Source organism: Melanostigma gelatinosum (assembly GCF_949748355.1).
Source record: "Melanostigma gelatinosum genome assembly, chromosome: 9".
Classification (NCBI taxonomy): Eukaryota; Metazoa; Chordata; class Actinopteri; order Perciformes; family Zoarcidae; genus Melanostigma; species Melanostigma gelatinosum.
The window spans coordinates 2,698,401-2,714,195 of record NC_136642.1 but is presented as its reverse complement, the minus strand read 5'-3'; the positions used below and the strand labels follow the sequence as shown (position 1 = coordinate 2,714,195).

General features: G+C 47.0%; 1 protein-coding gene across 1 annotated transcript; it reads left to right on the top strand.

Moving 5' to 3' along the window:
• Nucleotides 1–1,580: 1,580 nt before the first annotated feature.
• prdm1a (PR domain containing 1a, with ZNF domain) lies at nt 1,581–15,445 on the top strand. Its single transcript, XM_079275124.1, has 7 exons — nt 1,581–1,657; nt 4,693–5,004; nt 7,104–7,223; nt 8,383–8,635; nt 11,720–12,789; nt 13,059–13,187; nt 13,296–15,445. Exons 1-7 carry the CDS (start codon nt 1,631–1,633, stop codon nt 13,872–13,874), a joined length of 2,490 nt encoding a protein of 829 aa, XP_079131250.1. The 5' UTR covers nt 1,581–1,630; the 3' UTR covers nt 13,875–15,445.
• The last annotated feature ends 350 nt before the right edge of the window (nt 15,446–15,795 follow it).

The following is a 15,795-nucleotide window of genomic DNA, read 5'->3' as shown; positions in this document are numbered from 1 at the left end:
ACGTTCAGTGCCAGAGTTCAGTGAAGTGGAAGGGTCTGCGACTGATGCCCTCCTCTTTATTAAACGTGATCTCTCCCTCCTTCCGTTGCCTATAACTCAGTTTTTCACCACAAATGTTCTCTTCCACACAATGTGTTTTTTGCAGAATCGTCAGTGGAACGAGGAGGCGGTCCTCATGGCAGAATAAAGAGGGAACGTTCACCTGACAGCATTTTATTCATGACTAAAAAAGCCACTTTGACAGACAGTTGATGTAAGAAACGGTTTGTGTTGTGATGAGAACTTTAAGAGAGGAAGATCCTCCTCTCTCTCTTCTTAATTCACCAGATTGTGATCACATTTATCTCTCTGTTCCTTTCTGCTTTCTCCTCACAAACACACAAACGTGGATCCGTGTTGTTGGTCAATACACAGAATTTACATTTAAATTAGAAAACTGGCAATTCAGTCACTTCAAAAAGAGAGAGGGCCGAAGAGGGAGAGCATATAGACGATCATCTATTTTTAGAATTTAACTGCAATGTTTTCATATTGTATATATATTCTTTTCAGTGAACTAAACTTTTACCTCCTTATTTGTATGTTTAATTACGATGTTGCACTGATCTGTTCACACTTTTCTGTGTTTTGGTAGATCTTTACTTACAGTATAGAGAGAGAGAGAGAGAGAGAGAGAGAGAGAGACAGAGAGAGAGAGAGAGAGAGAGAGAGAGAGACAGAGAGAGAGAGAGAGAGAGAGACAATAAGTAGAGAGAGAAAGAAGTTTTCAGGAAACAAGGGCAGACCAGTCCTGCCCCCTAGAGGCAGTGTGTGTGTGAGTGTGTGAGTGTGTGCGTGCGTGTGTGTGTGTGTGTGTGCGTGTGTGTGTGTGTGTGTGTGTGTGTTGAGGGGGGAGCATTGAGTCACTGTCACAGGATGTCCCTCTCTTCCCCAGGAAAACACACACACACACATATGTTGTTTACCCTTTTGAAGCTGCTAACAGACATTTCCCACGTACACACACACACACACACACACAGAGACACACACACAGACACAGACACACACACAGACACACCAGCATCATCATTGAAAGAAAACTTTATTTTGATGCAGAAAAAGTTATATTGTGTGTGTGTGTGTACGTGTGTGTGTGTGCGTGTGTGTGTATGTGTGTGCGTGTGTGTAGCTCATGGCCTCAGGTGAAAGCTTCCGCTGCCTCTTCCCCGTTAACAAAAGTGCGCGTGTGTATGTGTGTGTGGGTGTGTGTGTGTGTGTGTGTATGTGTGGGTGTGTGCGTGTGTGTGTACGTGGGTGTGTGCGTGTGTGTGTGTGCGTGTGTGTGTGTGTGAGTGTGTGTGAGAGAGAGAGAGAGGGAAGGTGGGGGAGTGAGCTGGGCGGAGCCAGGAGGAGGGGGTTGCCCTACGGACTATCGGGGGCGTGGCTTAGAGAGAGAGCTTAGTCAGATGGACGTCTGCATTGTGAGGCATTTGAACACAGGACACCGAGTGTATCACACACACTTTAACCCGCACGCACACACACTGGTGGAGTATCAGCGCTCGGAGCGGGACGGACTGCACCTGTCCGACACACACTCTCTATCCTCACACACACACACACACAGAGGAGCCGGCCGGTCGTCCCTATGTGTGGATGGGACCAAAGTTACACGGTGAGTACGGAGCAGCGCGAGACACCCGCTGACTTTTAACATTCACACCAAAAAGAAGAGGAAACTCCTGAGGGACTTTTATATATATATATATATATATATATATATATATATATATATATATATATATACACATACATAAGCTCCTTTTGTGTTTGTTTTTTATTTGTATGTGAAACGTTCTGGATTATGAGGACAGTATAATTAAGTAGAATTTAAATGGCTTCTTGACTCAAACGTGTTTTTACTTTTTACGGTTGTTTTGAATCAGATTGTGGTCTTTTGGTGCTTGTTTCTCCCGTTTTTATTTCTGACTTGATCGGAATGTTTTATTTAATTTGAATGCTGCTGCTGTTTTATTTCTCATTTTTTTGCACTTTATTTGGATTTCGTTGAGCTGCTGGGAGCTGCTTCTCTTTGAGTGAGTTGGAAGCTGTTTGTTCTGCACCTCAGTTTGGGACTTTAGTTTTTGTTGCACACTTTAAGGAGTTTACATTTGGTTTTTAATGAAGACAGATGGACTCAGATGGACATTCGTGTCTTTTTTTGTGACCTCAATTTGACTTTTTCTCCTCTTGGATATAAATGAGTGTGATTTCTCATCGCTGTTTGGTTTTGTTCCCCCGATAGTTGCTCAAGCAGCTCACAGAGTTCCATCTTGACTCAACTTATTAAATTGTTCCTTCGTTTGAAATTCCTCTGGTTGATGTGCACACTCAGCTTTTTTTTGTGTCTTTCAGTTGGTCGACAATATGCGAGAGGTGAATTGTTTCTGTTTTTGGTTTCACTATTAGTTTTGGATGTTGCAGCTGTTATGCAAAGAGTTCAGCTGAGAGCTGAAATATTGAGAAACGTTTCCATTTTATGATCAGATTTTTTTTAATGTGCTTTATTTAAATGGCAACTTTAAAGCAGAGCAGAAACTGTTGCATTGTGTGTGTGTGTGTGGGGGGGGGGGGGGTGCGCAGCCCTTGGGAGAAATTACATTTAATTGCTGGAGATGTTTTTTACAATTCAAATAATTGAATAATGATCGAATTAATTTGAATGATTTGCTCCAGTTTGAGCAGTTTTACTGTTAAAGTAAAGGATGTTTGAAGCAGCTTATTTCTTCTTCTAATAATTCCGATTTTAAAAGCATTTTTCTTTAGAACGAAAGAATGTCAGCTGCGTGTTTTTGCAAGACCTAAAAAAAACATCAAAATCAGAAGAGATGATGACTTATTAAATGAAATGTGTGGTTTCTGTTTTTATTTTTTTAAATCACTCGTCAGTAAAGGATGAGATGTGAGTTCATCTCTTTGTGTCATTTCTTGCTACTTCTTCGTTTAGTTTAGTTTTGGGGGGGGGGGGGGGGTGACTGGAGCCAGTTGGATGTGAAATCATTTTCTTTCTTGCGGCTGCAGAAGAATTCACAGTGTGGTCTCTGTTGATCTGCTGCTTTTCTGCTCGCCTGCGTGGGATGAGCTGCATGTTTTTCACTGAGTGTTTTTCCCTGAGTGGATATCTGTGTGTGTGTGTGTGTGTGTGTGTGTGTGTCTGTGTGTGTGTGTGTCTTGGGTGGGATCCCGTTTGAAGTTTTGTTTGCGCTGCTGTGGCCCCCCAAATGGAAAAGTTTTGGCGCTCCCTTCCTCATCACCCCCCCCCCCACACACACACACACACACCCTCCATGTCCATTACCAACACACACACACACACACACGCTGGGAGTCGGGATGATTTGCCGGTTCCGCTGCAGTGCCACTCTGCTTCCAATTTTAGCTTCATTCAGACACAGACATCATTTCCTTCCTCTGTCTTCAACCCCAGGAAGAGACGGGAAGAGGAGAGGGAGGGGAGGAGGAGGAGAGGGAGGGGAGGAGGGGGAGAGGGAGGGGAGGAGGAGGAGAGGGAGGGGAGGAGGAGGAGAGGGAGGGGAGGAGGAGGAGGAGAGGGGGAGGTTTAGGTTCATAATCTTCTCCCACACAAACTCATAACTGAGTGACACTTTCTGGAGAAAAACAAAGTCGGAAACACTCCAAATGGAATGTGAGAAGTTCATTTGCTTTCACTGAGAGAGAGAGAGAGTTGTCTGAACAATTATCCAACGTCTACAAACAGGTTTTATTTATGGGAACATGTGGATTTAAAGGACAATATTCACCAGCTGACGTTCGTTGTTGATGTCTGAAAGCAGCAGGATTTGTTTTATTCTTTTATTTTAGAAGCCATTCGTTAGAAAATCTCTGAATTGTTAATGGACACAGAACACTTTTATACGAGACACGAGTCGAGTTCAGAGTCTCCAATCTCAGAGTGACTCATTCTCAATTGTACTTTGTGGTTTTTATGGACAGAAAAAAAGAAAAGACGAATGAGAAATCACTTAAATTCATTTTCCGAGATGGGAAACATAGTTTTCTTATTGCGTCTGATGATAATCATCAAACAAATGAATAACATAAAGAGTAAAAACGCTGGGTTCTGGTAGTTGTTGCCGGGCAAATTACCACAATATGTTCATCATTTTGTTGTGAATGAATGCAGGTTTCCAAGTGTGTGTGTGTGTGTGTGTGTGTGTGTGTGATGGCAGCATTAGTCAGACCCCCCCCCCCCCACTGAGTCACCCCACATAATATAATCATCAGAGCTCTTCGTCTCTTCTTGCTCTCCTTCATCAGTTTTTATCACCTTTTGTCCTTTTCTTTCCTCTTTTTCTTTCTGATCTTTTTCCTCCCACGTCTACTTTTCTTTTCTTACCTCACTTGTCTTTTTCCCCACTTAGTCCTCTGTCATTGCTTTTATCTGTTTTGTCCTCTCTGTCTCTCTCCTTTCCTTCCTTTCCCCCCTTTCTCTTCTCATCTTTACCTTTCTTTTTTCTTTATTTGCCTCAGTTTGTTCTTCCTCCTTCCTTCTGTCTCTCTCCTTATTTTCCGTCTTTCCTCAGGTCTCTCTTCCTCCATCCTCAGTCTTTCTGCATGTTTACATAAAGGCGATCAAAACATTTAAAATCTCTCTTTTTTTCCTCTCTTGTCCTCATTTCTTCCAACCAGGCGACCTCTCATAGCTCGGCCATGTTGACCAGTGAGGGGGCGCACGCCATGGAGGAGGACGACGACGCGCACCACAGAGCCAAGATGGCCTCCACCGCCACCACCAGCTCCGGCTCGGAGACGGCGGCGGTGGACGTGCACATGGAGATGGAGGAGGCGGACATGACCCGATGGACGGAGGCAGAGTTCGAGGAGAAGTGCACGTACATGGTCAAAGACACGGCGTGGGAGGCGGGGCCAGACGGAGACTCCAGGGCCGAAGCATCGCTGCCCCGGAACCTGGCCTTCAAGCACCCGGCTGACAGCGAGGAGGTCAGAACCAGAAACACACACACAAGCCGACTTTCTCCGCACACACTCGGGCAGAGAAAGCCATCTGCTCAGAGCTCGTGAGTCAGATCCCGGTCATGTAATGGAGAGGGGTCGTGTCTCGCCATGAAGCTACACGTACACATTACAGACGAATCTGTGTGTGTGTGTGTGTGTGTGTGTGTGTGTGTGTGTGTGTGTGTGTGGGTGTGTGAAACGCCTGGAGCAGGAGTTTACACACACAAACACACACGCACTGTAAATATAGTTGTGCGAACACGGCGACTTCATCGGCTCGTATCCTTACATGCACTGATGACGGCTTTATCCTGTGTGTGTGTGTGTGTGTGCGTGTGTGTGTGTGTGCGTGTGTGTGCGTGTTTCAAATGTCAGACATCGTGTCATGTCATTAAACTAGCTGCAGTACCGTTGCCTGCTGGCAGGGAGAGCAGTTCAACATCGCAACAGACGAAAGGCATCGAACGGCTTCTGTTTGCTGAGGTTAATGAGGTTATAATGTGAACTTTGACCCCTCAGATTATTCCTCTTTAAAGAATAATGTGATTCAGGTTGTCTAGAAACCCTGAAGGTTCAGGGAAGATCTTTTGGAAGCCAGACACATCAGCTGATGATAATCAATAACTGCAGGTGAAGAACAATCTGATCAACACGTCTCTTTTCCTCTGTAAATCTTTCTCAACGAACCAAATAGCAAACCTTGTGACTTTAAAGTATAAAGTTTTAATTATTGATCGAGCGAGAGGTGAAAAAGTCAAAATGTCAAAGCGTCAAAGGTTGAAACTGAGGTTAGATAACGGTGAAGTATTGCACAGAACCAAGATGACTCTCTGGTAACGTGAACGGAACTTAAGATAAGTAGCTGCAAATTTCCCATCAGCGCTAATTATTAATTATTACCATGCTCGTTTCCAGGTTCATGGTTGTATTTGGGGTTTCAACTGAAACATGTTAACATGATTTAATGATCAGAAAAGTCTTTATTTCTCACATCGTGTCTGTGTGAACAGACCTGTATTCACCGTCTCTCTGAAACGCTCCGCTGTAAGCGCCTGTCTCTTTAAGAGCACAAAAAGTGCATGACTGCAGGTCAAAGAGTCGGGAACTTTCGGCAATTTTGACACCTTGTGAGTTTGATCACATAGATTTTCTCGTCAGCGGCTTATCAACGGGAAACTGAGGCAAGAACCTGATTCGCTGATCAGCTAATATTTATCTGGAGGACGGGAGTTTGTCGCTCTGATGAAAGACGATTGTGTATTTGGGTCAAAGAAACATTTTAAAAGTATGTTAATGAGTTCAGGAAAAAAAACAGGGAAAGAGGGGATTTCCCATTCCACTTTAGGGTTTTGGGAAAGACGTCTGTTTGCGTGGGTCATGCATGGAGACAATTGTGTGTGTGTGTGTGTGTGTGTGTGTGTGTGTGTGTGTGTGTGTGTGTGTGCTTGAACCCGATGTCTACTCACCACATAATCCCTTTCTTTTCTCTTCTTCCTCCTCCGCCTCCTTCCATCTTTCTTTTGTTCTTTGATTGAATCAGACCAGAAACAAAGGTTTTCTTTTATCTGGATGTTTCTGAAGTGGCAGCAGTTTTGTTTTGATGTGGTGACGAGTGGAGGTGCGTCGAGAGATTTGAAAAGAGATTTTACAGTTTTTTTCTGTAACCACACACACACGCGCACAAACACTCGGAATGAACCGAAGTGTGAGGTTCATCAATTATCTCCCTGTGCTGACAGCTGCTCGGTCGTGTGTGAGCAAACAATATGACTTAATCAGACTTAATGACACATATCACTGATGGATGTGCACGATGGCGTAAAAAAACACACACACACTTAAACACTCCGTAACTACGGCAAGTCTCTTGGTCCAAAACAAACGTGCAAAATAATCCTTGCATCTCAACAAGTTACAATCTGTCGTTTTTAAGACATTGAAAGGGAGTCGATGAGTAACATTGTTTGCACAACGTTTTCAGGCTTGACACACACGCACAACAACACACTTCAAAGAACTCTCCGATCTTTTGTGTAACCCGTCTGTGTGTGTGTGTGTGTGTGTGTGTGTGTCTTTGCGTGCAGGTGGTCGGCGTATGCAGCAGGGAGTACGTCCCCAAAGGAACTCGCTTCGGTCCCCTGGTGGGAGAGATCTACACGGCCGACAGCGTCTCCAAAGACTCCAACCGCAAATACTTCTGGAGAGTGAGTCTCACGCACACACACACACACACACAGAGTCTCACACACACACACACACACACACACACAGAGACACACGCTTCCTCAGAAGCCGGAGGGACCCCTTCCTGTGACGTCACACGCGTCTGAAGTCAGTCAGTGGAACAGGAAACTGGGCTCACTGTTTTTCTGTGTGTGTGTTCAGAGAGACGCGGATGTGATGTCACCTTCGCACAAATAACATGTCATACTGTGGTTCCTGTAAGTCCACACACACACACACACACACACCGTTCGACAGAATACTCTCCATCACTACCAGTAACTGACAGTGAGAGTACACACGCCTCCAAACCACCTACCTGACCACCGCCTACACACACTGTGTGTGTGTGACTTGCATGAAAAGAAAGAGTCATGCTCCAAACCACAGCCTGACACTAAATCTGAAAGGTGTTCCATTCATGCTCATATCGCACTTTCTCACACACACAAACTGAGCAGAGAGAAAACGAGAGATCGAGGGGGAGTGAAGAAGAGAGAGGGGGAGGAGAGGTAGAAGATGAGTTGGTCCTTCCTTTCCCTTTTCAATATAAAAGAGGATCTCCTCCTCTGCGACACTCTTGTCTGTTTTCGTCTGAGGGAGACGAAGATGAAGAGAGCGACATGGTGAGGAAGGAAGGGACGGAGGAATAATAAATAAGACATTTGGACAGTTTGTTACCTCATACTTTGTATTTTGTAGTTGCTTTTTTTATTTGCTGTAGTTATTTAGTGCAAATTTTAGTTTTTCGGACATTTTCTTGATTATTAAATTAGTTCTTTAATTATTTACACTTATTTTGTGAGTTTTTGCTTCTCATTTACATATTTGCATTCTCAGCTACTTACTAATGAACACATTTAGTCACTGGGTGATTTGAAGAGTTCTGAGTTTCTTTTAGTTGTTAGTTGGTAATTTGAACGTTGTTGGAGAAGCGTCGTGAGGAGGAAGTGAATGAAGGGGAAGAAATAGAATGATTTACATAAAACTGATCAAAGACAGATACTTGTAGTGGGTAAAACTTCTACCCCGTCAGAATGATCAGAAACAGGAGAAACACTTTTTATAATAACAGTAAAAATGAGAAGCAAAAATAAATCACACAAATGTAATTAAAACGTATATTTCTTCTTCCTCCAGATCTACGAGGACCGGGAGTTCCACCACTTCGTCGACGGTCTAGATGAGAGCCGCTCTAACTGGATGCGCTACGTGAACCCGGCCCACTCGGCGGCCGAGCAGAACATCGCGGCGTGCCAGAACGGCATGGAGATCTACTTCTACACGGTGAAGCCCGTCCCCGCCGGCGCCGAGCTGCTCGTCTGGTACTGCCACGACTTCGCCCGACGTCTCCACTACCCGCCGTCCGGAGAGCAGATGATGAAGAAAATCAGTAAGTCCACAAGTTGCTTTTTATTTTTTTTTTTAAAAGAAGAGCAACAAGCAGACTTTTATTGTGAAAGAACAGGCTGTTTTTATGAAATGCCTGATTCTGAGCTGCTGTTAGAAAACATCGATGTAGGCGTGTGTTGAGTGTTGAGTGTGTCCTGTCGCTGCTCTTAAAGTCTCACGGTGTTTGAGTGTGACTGTGTCTCCTTCCTCTCTGAACGTTGGCCTGTCATTATCTCACACACACACACACACACACACACACGATTACAAGACCAACAACCTTTCATCTCTGTCAGTGCCATCGTTGTATTTGTGTGTGTGTGTGTGTGTGTGTTAGTGACAGTGTAATTACACAGACAGGGGGGATATGGCCCCTAATGCCACAGTCTTACACACTTAAACACCCGCTTTTAACATGAAAGCTCACACTCACATACAACCTCAATAAAAGGAGCAGAGACTGTGTGTGTGTGTGTGTCTGTGTCTTCCGTGACCTTTTTTCATGAGTGAAAAAACGTCTAAAAGTAAGCGTCAGATTTCTCCGTCCTCATAGAGAACTACACTTCTGATATCACCGCAAAACCTTTAAATTCACCTTTTCATGACGCAGCGGATTCACCGCACTTTAGTGGAGCAGATCAAGAGAGAGAGAGAGAGAGAGAGAGAGAGAGAGAGAGAGAGAGAGAGAGAGAGAGAGAGAGAGAGAGAGAGAGAGAGAGAGAGAGAGAGAGAAGAGAGAGAGAGAGAGAGAGAGAGACAGAGAGAGAGAGACAGAGAGAGAGAGACAGAGAGAGACAGAGAGAGAGAGAGAGTGGGAGCTCAGGGGTTTCCAGGTGTGACTGTGGGCTAATGGCAGTGTTGCGCTGGTAGAGGAACCAGCAGACCCGGCCTGGACTCCACTGCCCAGGGGGAAAATGCGCATGACCTGGGGGGGAAAGAGGCAGGAGGTACCCTCTCCCCCCAAAAAAATAAAAGCCTGAGTGTGTATACAGTATATGTGTTGTCTTTAATTAGCTGCCTCTGTCATTAAGCCCCACGGACTTCTGTTGACCTGCCAGTGACTTGAATACTGCCGTTCACCTGAAACACGTACCTGCACTTGTTCTGCAGAGCTTTAAGTTCTTCGTTTGTTTTTTTGTGGCTTCTGCTGAGCGTACGTTCCTCAAATGAGTACTGAATGGGACAGGAGTTTTTTAGCGTTTTTTTAGAGTCAGAAATAATGTCGTCGGCTGAGTAAAAGCAAGAAAAGACCACAATCCTTCTGACTCGGTGACGGTGAACCGAAACCCGGCTACAGGGGCGAAAGGTAAAAGGAGAGGAAGCTACTGATACCAATCCTCGTATTCATGCTGCTTGAAAATATGCAATCCGGTTATCTAAGTTGATTTAAGTTCTCGTTTCGTTCGTTTTCAGCATATTTTTGTGTCGTTTTGTATCACATGGATGCGTCTCACTATTTCGTTCTGGCCTTTTCTTTGTAAATTAAACTCCGCAACATCCTGTATTTCAATCCCCGAGGAGACAACACGTCTGCTGCGTGTTCATCGCTCTGCTTTTTGCTCTTTCCAGTGCAGTCATAGCAAAACCAGACTGTGTGTGTGTGAGTGTGTGAGCAAAATGACTGAAGTTGTCTCACTCCCTCACTTTCTCCTCTCACTTTTTTTGTCTTTAAGCGTTGCCAGTGTGTGTGTGTTGTGTTCAAAGACACGCTGCCGACAAAAACACTCTCACACACACACACACACACACACAAGCATGACATGCCAACGCATTCACACCCACTCTTTTCATCTCAAACACATGCTAGCAAATACTCTGCGTGTGTGTGTGTGTGTGTGGGGGGGGGGGGGGGGGGCATTTGCCTTGATAGATCCGCTACTTGAGAAGACCAGAGAGAAGGTGCAGGAGGGCGTGCTGGAGGTAGAGTCGCGCCTCCCACCCCCTCCGTTGACTACTTGAACTTCCTGGCAGAGGGGCCGTGTTGACAGATTAATACCTCCAAGATGGCCGCCCTGTTTGTTTTCTAGAAAAAAGGGAAGGAGGGAAAAGGAGGAGGAGGAGCAGGAGGAGGAAGGCTAACTGATAACCTCAGTGTTTACACTCTGCCGCTAGACCACTGATGCAAGGGTCACCGACTGAGTGAGAGGGTGAATCGGGGAGGGGGGAGTCAAACAAATCTCATCAGTGCTGGCAGTCAGGATTAACTTTGACAAGCGCCATCTCTCACACACACACACACACACACTCCCCTCTGGGTGACCTCGTGGTAAGAGAGAGAGAGAGAGAGAGCGAGAGAGAGCGAGAGAGAGCGAGAGAGAGCGAGAGAGAGCGAGAGAGAGAGAGAGAGCTCTCCTCCGAATCCACTCTTTCATCATGCGGAGGAGACAGTAGGTGTGAGTGACTGAGGAGGAAGCTCTCTAATCTGACCTCTGACCCGGAAACAATAGCGCATGGCGAGGAAAATCAGTAGAGTAGGAGCTTGATCAGAAGAGAGTGTGTGTGTGTGTGTTCGTTCACCAAAAGTGGAAGAGTCAACAAATCAGACAGAGGCCTTTGTGTAACTTGTCACGAGGTGTGTGTGTGTTTGTGTTGAGGCAAGGATATCTTTAGCAGGAAACCTTCCATCAGCTCTGTGTGTCTGCCACCATCTTTGATTGTATCTTGATTTCATAGACACACACTCACAGATACAAACACACGCAACGCCTGAAGGCAGCTGTCACGCCTCACTTCCTGTCTTTTGCTCCCTCCTACCTCAAGCTCGTTCGTCAAATCTGTCACCTTAATTGGCCCACTGAGTTACTTATGGTGCTCCTTAACCCTGTGACACACACACACACACACACACACACACACACGCACAGACGCACACACACATCTTTGCTGAAGAAAACCTCGTGACATGCAGAGCTTTTTTCTCTGCAGAGTTTTCATAGAAGTCATGGCGACTACTTTAAATGGCAAAACATTGGAGTTATGTATGAATTGGCCCCCAAAGGGGAACCAGGAGGAGCGTATCTTGATCTGGTGAACTCCCACTGACCCCCCCCCCCCCCCCTCTCTCTCTCTCTTTCTGTCCCTTCAGGGCAGTCTCTCAAGCAGCAGCAGGTGAGCAGCGAGGAGAGTTTGGTCTCCAGCCCGTCCCCTGTCGCGGTGACCCCCACGCCGCCCAAGAGGGAACACAGCGTCCTCTCCATTCTCCGCGGCACCTCCTCCTCCTCCTCCTCCTCCTCGTCTGTAAAGAGGGAGCCCAGCCGGCCGCTCCCCACCCGCCCGCGCTGCGCCGACAGCCCCGAGCAGCCCCTGTACCCCCGCGCCCTCTACCCGGCTCTCAGGCCCCACCCTCACATCCACGAAGACTTCCTTGGCCACAAACCCGGCCAGCTCGGTTACCCCTTGACCCATTCCCCTGGCAACCAGTCCTCAGCCACACCCAGCCCGTCGGCGAGGAGCAGCCCGGACAGCAGCCCCCAGGGGAGCCCCTCGGGCCCGGCTTCTTTCTACCCCGCCAGACTGGGTTCGTACCCCGGTTACTCCCCGCCACCTACCCCCCTCTCCTCATCCTTCTACCCTCCAGGCGCCCCTTACTCACGCTACCTCCTTCCCCATCACTACCCTCTCCCTGGTGGCGGCGTCCCCGCCGTAGGCGCAATCTTTCCTAGGATGTACCCCTTCTACAGCAGCCTCCTGCCCCCTCACGTGCCCCTCCTGCCCTCCGACACAGCCGGGAGGCGTTTCCTGATGCCTGACCACGTCCACCCCGCCTCCATCTCTGCCCAGAGAGATTTCCTCCTCCCTCGGCCCACCAGTGCCTTCCAGGCGGCCACCTCTCTGAAGGACAAAGCAGCGCCTCACCACCCTTACCCGGGGCACCCTCACCCACACAGACCCGCCCACGTCCCCTCCAGCGGCTCCCCGACGGCGGGCACAGCACCCCCCAACGAGCGGGTGCCCACCAAGCCTACCTCAGCCCTGCTGGGCAACGCCAGCGAGCATTGCTCCGACGAGGAGGCCATCAACCTCAGCAAGGTGAAGCGCGGCCCGGGCTCAGCGGGCTACAAGGCGCTGCCGTACCCGCTGAAGAAACAGAACGGCAAAATCAAGTACGAGTGCAACGTGTGCAGCAAGACCTTCGGCCAGCTGTCGAACCTGAAGGTGAGGATCTGAACACCGCCGAGTCGCTCCGTTTGTCTTTCAACATTTCCATTGATGGAATGATAATGAGGCGGTCAATCAGAGAGGCAGACGCAGTGTTCAGAGACAAATACTAATGTGAGGATGGTCGTGCAATCATTAGGCCGCAGAGACTTAAATGAGCGAGGACTGCCAGAAAAAGATCATTTTGCTTTACCACTTTTATGTTGGTTTGTTTGACGTTTCCAATATCTGAATATGCCTAAGCAGGTCTTCTTCTCTTCATGCAGGTTCATCTTCGAGTCCACAGTGGAGAGAGACCCTTCAAATGTCAGACCTGCAACAAAGGCTTCACGCAGCTGGCTCACCTGCAGAAACACTTCCTCGTCCACACTGGGGAGAAGCCACACGAATGCCAGGTGAGGAGCAATGCTGACGGCCGGATTTCCCGAACAGATGAGTCGATGAGCGGCATTTAGTGTGTGGGTCGCTACAAGCTGCTGACTATGTCTTTTCGTCACTTCCAGGTTTGTCACAAGCGCTTCAGCAGCACCAGCAACCTGAAGACTCACCTGCGCCTCCACTCGGGGGAGAAGCCCTACCACTGCAAACTCTGCCCAGCCAAGTTCACCCAGTTCGTCCACCTCAAGCTGCACAAGCGCCTGCACTCCCGCGAGCGCCCGCAGAAATGCCCCCACTGCCACCGCCACTACATCCACCTGTGCAGCCTGCGGCTCCACCTGAAGGGCTACTGCCCGGCCGTCTCCGGCCAGTCCGCCTCGGAGGAGCTGCAGCACGCCAACGAGGAGATCGAGCGCTTCGACGTCAGCGAGCACGCCGAGCAGCTGGAGCAGCTGCAGGGAGGGGCGGAGGTGGAGGCCATGCTGGAGAAGCAGGTCTTGGGGTTGCTGTGGAGTGAGCCGGACCTCAAGTCCTCCCACTTACACCCGCACCACAAGGGCGGCGGCGCCGACCTTCTGTCCGCGGGTTACGGTGCGTACGAGTCCCCGAATGAGACGTCGGTCATCAAGATGCGGCACGGCGGCACCGTCCTGTCGCTTCCCGCCAACGTCACCGTCAAGCAGGAGTCAGAGGATCACGCATGAGTGACAAAGACTCGCACGACTCGCGGGCGGACTGGGTTGCCGGTAGCAGCAGCTGTAAATAGATAATTCCCGACCCGGTTGTCATCAGGAGTGACGTCATGATCACACCAGGTTTTCAACCTATCAGGGACTCGCGAACTCAGGGCTCAAGAGACACTGTCCCGTGACTACTTGGCGGTTTATTATACTTGGAGACAATCATCTACCCAGGAGTTACCTTGGATGTAATTAATATAATGCTATTATCATTATTGATGCTGTATTATTTGGTCTCTATTTTCAAATGTCTTTGTTTGATTTTGTTTTGATCAATTAGTTGTTATATAACCTCCTTAATTTATTACACTTTTTATTTGTTGTCTTCAAAAGCAATAAGTGGAAGGGATGGTTACACTGACGGGGTGAAATCAATGTAAAAGACTATTTTTCTGTTGTTATTTTAGTTTTTTTTCTCTGATAGTCACTCGTCCTGCGACCTCTGACCTATAGAACCAGGGGTGTCCACTCTTCAGGGGTTTATTTTATATTTAAATTTAGAAACAAACATAGCAGGTTAAAAAAAAAGGGTTGAAAAACTCGCCAAAGTGCGGCACATACACTTGTTAATTTAGCAAGAAGAGCTTTATTTCAACCGTGCTTGATAGCGTCCCGAAAGTATGTCTGCGTCCTTTTCTGATGCCTGAACTTAATTTAAAACAAAAAAGGGCATTTTTTTCTTTGTATATTTTTCACAACGGTTACCTCAGTGTGCATGTGACGATGTGTGTGTGTGTGTGTGTGTGTGTGTGTTTAAAGGGACAGCTAAAGGTGGGAGCTTTCTATTTATTTGCGTTTTGCTACTTGAAGAAGAAACCAAAACTAAACTGGAGTGCAGCTTCATGTGGTCCAGAAGGAGCGGCACAGCCCGCTCAAACATGTAGCACATACTGGACCCCCCCCCCCCCCCCCCCCCATTTTTTTATTTCTCGTCACTCCTGTTTTTATTTTTCTACAACACTGTCAACGCCCAACGGGGAGGTGAACATCCTCCGATTTAGGGTTTCACACTTGACGCTAGTAACCAAAGTTCACGTAGCTTTAATTTTCACACCAAAAAATAAAACGGAAGAAAGGAAAATGAAAACAAGGGAAGAAGGACGTAAGGAATCAAAATGCTGAAGAAGGGAAGATGCGTGTGTGCATATGATGAAGTGTTCACTCTCGCTGTGGTCTCACAGTTGTTGTTTTTTCATGTAGAGGTTTTGTTGTTTGTTAATATTTTCGGTTGAGAAGCAATGGCCCCTTCTTCAACCCCACCCGTCCGCCGTCTTGTTGAGCTGGCATACACCAAAGCACCTCGGCCTTCTCTTTTATGCACTGGCCCCCCCCTCCTCCTACTTTATAACTTCAGTACCGATGCTTGCACCATTTACACTGTGTACAATATCACTGAAACCGGTCATAACGGCATTAAGACTCAACTTAATGTCGCTGAAGCAACTGTGATTTTTCTGTAGCAGGTGTAACATCAACAACCTGAATCTGTAGCTCCTCTGTTTCATCTCGTCCTTCTCTCTCTAATGTTCGACCAAAGCCTCTCTTTCTCTGTTCAGAGCTTTAACTCCAGAGGAGAATTCCCCTAAAGGACTGTCTCTGTTTACATCTGGTTTACATAGTTATTTATGTGCAAAAATGTAAAAAAAAACAATTAAAAAAAGTGTAAATTATGATATAAATGTTCACTGCTCTAATCTAAACCCTGTGGCTCTGTGTTCTTACATGTGTGAACGTACGTATATGTGTGTGTGTGTGTGTGTGTGTGTGTGTAGTGGTAGAGCTAATGTATATTTAACTCTTAACTACTTTACTATATTCATTTTGCTATTTGAAAGGCACATCCGCCATTTTAATTGTTCACAGGTGAGAGGTTTCTTTTTGAAAA